This window comes from Chrysochloris asiatica, unplaced genomic scaffold (assembly GCF_000296735.1).
Source record: "Chrysochloris asiatica unplaced genomic scaffold, ChrAsi1.0 scaffold00328, whole genome shotgun sequence".
In the NCBI taxonomy this organism is placed as follows: Eukaryota; Metazoa; Chordata; class Mammalia; order Afrosoricida; family Chrysochloridae; genus Chrysochloris; species Chrysochloris asiatica.
In genome coordinates, this window is record NW_006408846.1 from 121,311 (window position 1) to 126,372 (window position 5,062).

General features: G+C 37.3%; 1 protein-coding gene across 1 annotated transcript in view; it reads left to right on the top strand.

Moving 5' to 3' along the window:
• The window catches only part of LOC102811088 (NKG2-D type II integral membrane protein-like), a 36,177-nt gene extending 32,271 nt beyond the window's left edge, over positions 1-3,906 (top strand). The window contains exons 5-6 of the mRNA XM_006875447.1: positions 436-587; positions 3,799-3,906. Coding sequence (XP_006875509.1) covers positions 436-587; positions 3,799-3,906 — 260 coding nt within the window. The remainder of the gene's footprint in view (positions 1-435; positions 588-3,798) is intronic.
• The last annotated feature ends 1,156 nt before the right edge of the window (positions 3,907-5,062 follow it).

The window sequence follows — 5,062 nt, forward strand, 5'->3', positions numbered from 1 at the left end:
GACATATATTCAAGAAAACTAACAGTGTTTATCTACACAGGACCCCTGATATAGTACTGTGATATAAGCATTGGACTGTGAATCACAAAGTTGGCAGTTCAAGCCCATCGGTTGCTCCTTGGAAACTTTATAGGGTTCATAGTGACTCAGAACCAACTCAATGACACTAACAACAAAAAGTCACAGTAGTTTGTTATGCACACTGTTCTCTCTCATTTTTACTGTAAGAGAATACTTATTTGTAAAAAGTAGAGAATACGTTTTGACATGTATATCTCTCAAGAAAACTCTGTGGGGATGTGCCATTGACTATGAAATAATCATTTAATTGTGTGAAATTTTAGAGTTGGAATAGGAAAAGCATTTAAATAGTCTAGACAAAATCTGCTATAATGTTCAGACAAGCAGGATTAATAAAATACTCTCCCTTTGTAGAAAGTTACTGTGGCCCATGTCCTAAAAATTGGCTATGTTACAGACGTAACTGTTACCAATTTTTTAATGAGAGCAAAAGTTGGTACCAGAGTCGAGCATCATGTGAGTCTCAAAATTCCAGCCTCTTGAAGATATACAACAGAGAAGACCAGGTTGAGTATTTGTTTTAATCCTCCTTCCTATATTTAGTCCGAACTGCCAGTGTGGCACTATGGATCAGGACTGGACTATGAACCACAAGTTAGATAGTGCAAACTCACCAGCAGCTCCTTAGAAACCCTACATAGGGTCACTATGAGTTGGAAGCAACACAATGGCACTTAACAACAACATATTTAATCCTAACATACAGGGCAATTTACTGGAATACAGACTTGGAATATACAAAAGTACATCTTCCCTTTCCAAGAGTTAGTACTCTGGGAGTCATTTGAGGAAAGGTAATGAGTTATGACTAAATTCATGTTGTATGATACATGCTAACAATCAGTACAATACACAGTGGGAAATCTTTAATCTTACTTTAATTAATCAATGTCAAAAGACAATGGTTGATTCACTAACAATGTACTTTACTTTTTAGTTTCCCTCTTTCACGATTTCCCCATCAAAACTTTCTATCCTATAAAAAGAGTGAGCAGGTGAATGACTATTAAAATATTAAGATGTAGATAAGAAATTGATAAACATAATAAATGTTTCATTCAAAATGTTTGAAAATATAATAACGATTTTGTTTTTGTTGTTGTCGTCAAGTGTCGTCGAGTTGGTCCGAACACATAGCGACCCTATATAGGGCTTCTGAGGATCGGCTGGTGGGTTTGAAATGCCAACCTTGCATTTCAAACTGACCTTGTGGTCCAGAGCATTATCCTGCAATCAGTACAGAGTGCTGGTGTGATGCTGTAGGATAAGTACTCAACTGCTAGCAACAGGGTTCAAACCCACCAGCCAGTGTTTGGAAACACTTTCCAGGATCCCTGTCAGTCCTGGTGTGGTGCCGTGGACTAATGTGTCAGACTGCAAAGTCAAGTTGTTTGAATTGTAAGTTTGCTGATTCAAGCTCACCAGCTGCTCCTTGGAAACTCTATGCAGAGTTGCTATGTGTCAGAATCGACTCAACAGCACCTAACAAAAACATCAGTCAGAATGATTTCATTTTTCTTGGATCAACTATCAGTACTCACAGAAGTAGCAGTCAAGAAATCAAACGACATATTGCACAAGACAAATCTGCTGCACAAGACTTCTTTAAGGTGTGCCTGACCCAAGTCATGGTATTTTCAATAACCTCATATGCATGCGAAAGTTGGATAGTAAATAAGGAAGACCATAACAGAACTGAAGCACTTAAGTTATGGTACTGGAAGAGAGTATTAAAAACACCATGGGCTGCCAAAAGAATAAACAGATCTGTGTTGGAAGAAGTATAGGCAGAATGCTCCTTGGAGGCCAGGATGGCCAGACTTCGTCTTTCATACTTAGGACATATTGTCAGGAGGGACCAGTCACTGGAGAAGGATATCATGTTTGGTAAGGTGGAGGGTAAGAGAAAAAGGAAGACCCCCCCCAGCAAGATAGATTGGCAATGTGGCAGCATCAATGGGCTCAAGCGTGGCAACAATTGTGAGGTTGGCCCAGGACCAGGCAGAGTTTCATTCTGTTGTGTATAAGGTCGCTCTGAGTCAGTACCTACTCAATGGCACCTAACAACAGCAAGAACAAATCAGTCAGAAATGATTCACCAGGACTTAATGACAATATGTTATCATTTGGTCCCACATCCTCTTGGGAGGAAGAGAGTAAAGTCAATCATTTTTCACAGATTCTTCATTTGCTCACTTGACTAGTTATGAAAATTTATTTATAACACCAAATGAATACTTAGGATGCTTTCACAATCATTCGTTTACATTTATAGAGTGGCAAAAACTTGAGTTACCAGTTGTGCCTGTTCCCGACTGAGACTGAAAAAGTCAAGCTCTGTTTTCTTATATCAGCTCTCATACTGCAAACAATTGTCCTTTTGTGGTCTGTTTGGTGTCACATCTAGTTCTTTTTGTTAGTGATTTTGCTATTTGAAAGTGTCCCCAAAAGAAGTGTTGAAGTACTGATGAAGTGCTTAAGCATTCTTAAGTGTAACTACAAGAATAACAGACAAGCTTCATTCAAGAATGCATTGCAATGATGTTAACCGTGAATACAATGCTAATGAATAAACAACATATATGGTGTGGCGCTGTGGGCTAATGCGTCAGACTGAAAAGTCATTTGAACTGCAAGGTCGGTGGTTCAAGCTCACCAGCTGCTCCTTGGAAACCCTATATAGGGTCACTATGGGTCGAAAACGACTCAACGGCACTTAATAACAACAATATATATATATACATATATAAAGTATTAAGTAAGATGTCTTTAAACAAATTGTTTTTAGGTGCCATAGAATTGGTTCAGATGCATGATGACTTTATTTATAACACAATGATACATTTCCTAGTTTGTGTCATTCTCATAATTATCCCTAAATTTGAGCCCATTGTTGCCGCCACTGTGCCAATCCATTTCAATGAGAGTCTTCCTATGTTTCATAGACCTTCTACTTTACTAACTATGATGTCCTTCTCTAGGGGTTGGTCACTCCTGATAACATCTCTCAACAGCCTCACTTCTAAGGAGCACTCTGACTACTTTTTAAAGACAGATCTGCTCTTTAAGCATTTTTCTTGTTCTTGTTCTTAAGTGCTGTGGAGTTGATTCTGATTCACAGTGATCCTGTACTGTGTTTCTGAGGATCAGCTGGTGGGTTTGAACCACGGACCTTGTGGTTTACAGTTCAGTGCCTACATAAACACATACGAAATGAGGTTTTTGTATTGGTTGATTTACAAAAATGTTGTGACCATAGATTTACAGGAATATAACTCTGTATTTCCTCTAAGAGGAATCATTTTATAGTCACTGATTCAGTGTTCATAGTTGCTTTATAGAAAGTAGCCATCCAAAAGAATAAGAATCTATTATATATGGTTTGAAAATATAGGTATATATCTCCTGCAATCATAAGAAACATCACTAAATTTCTATACCCTCTTTATTTTTAATGGTTATATGGTTTATGTTATAGAAAATGGACAGATAATTTTAATTGAAGGTCAAATGTTTATGTATTAAAAGTGAGAAAGCACAGACATAGTATGTATGATATATGTGCAGTCTAAGTGGTAATTTATTGGTTAGGAAATAGAGTATTGTTCAAAGTGTAAGAAAAAACAAGTAATTGTTTAATAAATAAATAATTAATGAAATAACTGTGTTTGCCAAAATTTTGAGAGCTTACTATGGATTATATGTGGTTTCAAATAGGATTTCCTTAAATTGGTGAAGTCCTATCACTGGATGGGACTACTGCGAAGTCCCGCAAACGGATCCTGGCTGTGGGAAGATGGATCACTTCTAACACCTAACCTGTAAGTCTCCGGCACAGTAACATCTGTGTATAATATTTGTGTTTATATTTTGTAGTGATCACTATAATCAATCATGTATCATATTTTTCTTTACACATTCTCAGGACATTCTCATATTCTGTAACATTCAGCAAAATTTAGGATTTAGTTTTAGAAATGAAAGTGGAGCAGAGCAACAGAAGACAGTAATAATGAATATCATTGTATTCTGTGTGATAAGAACTGTGCAAGGTAGGTATGGTGACATGCCTACTTTACAGATAAGGAAACAGAAACAGAGAAGTGAAGTACCTAAACCTGGGGACTTTCCACAGTTATTTTTATTTCTAATTTATTTTCATTGTGATAAGAGAACATACATCATATGACGTGGATCCTCTTAAATTTATTGAGATTGATTCTATCGACCAGAAAATGGTCTATCTTGGGAAATGTTCTATGTGCACTTGAAAAAATGCCATTGTTAGATATGTTCTATAAAAATCAATTAGGTCAAGATGGTTAAGAGTGCTGCTCCAATACTCTACAGTCTTTTTCAGAGCTGTATCAATGATTCAGAGAAAGGTATTGAAATCTTGAACTAAATTATGGATATATCTGTTTCTCCTTATAGTTACAACAGTGTCTATTTGATATATTTTGAAAACTACTGTTTGGTACATAAGCAAATGATTACAATCATTGAACACTTGCAGTGAATTTATCCCTCTAAAGTCCAGGTGTGGCACGAATATGCTGAGCTGCAAAATCAATTCGAACTACAAAGTCAGCAGTTCAAGCTCAGCAGTTGCTCCTCAGAAACCCTATACAGGGTTGCTATGGGTCAGAGCCCACTTTACCAGCAATTCCTTGGAAGAAAGATGAGACCTTCTGCTCCCCAAAAGATTTATAGCCTTGGAAACCCTATACAGGGTTGCTATGAGTCAGAATCGACTCTACGGCACATAACAACCACGTGCTATACACGGACTCCTGGAGTGACACTGTAGAATTAACACTGGACTGAAAACCACAAGGTTAGCTGTTCAAACCCACCAGCTGTTCCTCTATAACCTGGTACAGAGTGGCTATGAGATGGAACTGGCATGACAGCATTTAACAACAACAACAATGTGCTATACACATCCATTGCAAATCTTCAAATTGTTAAGGTTAAGTGT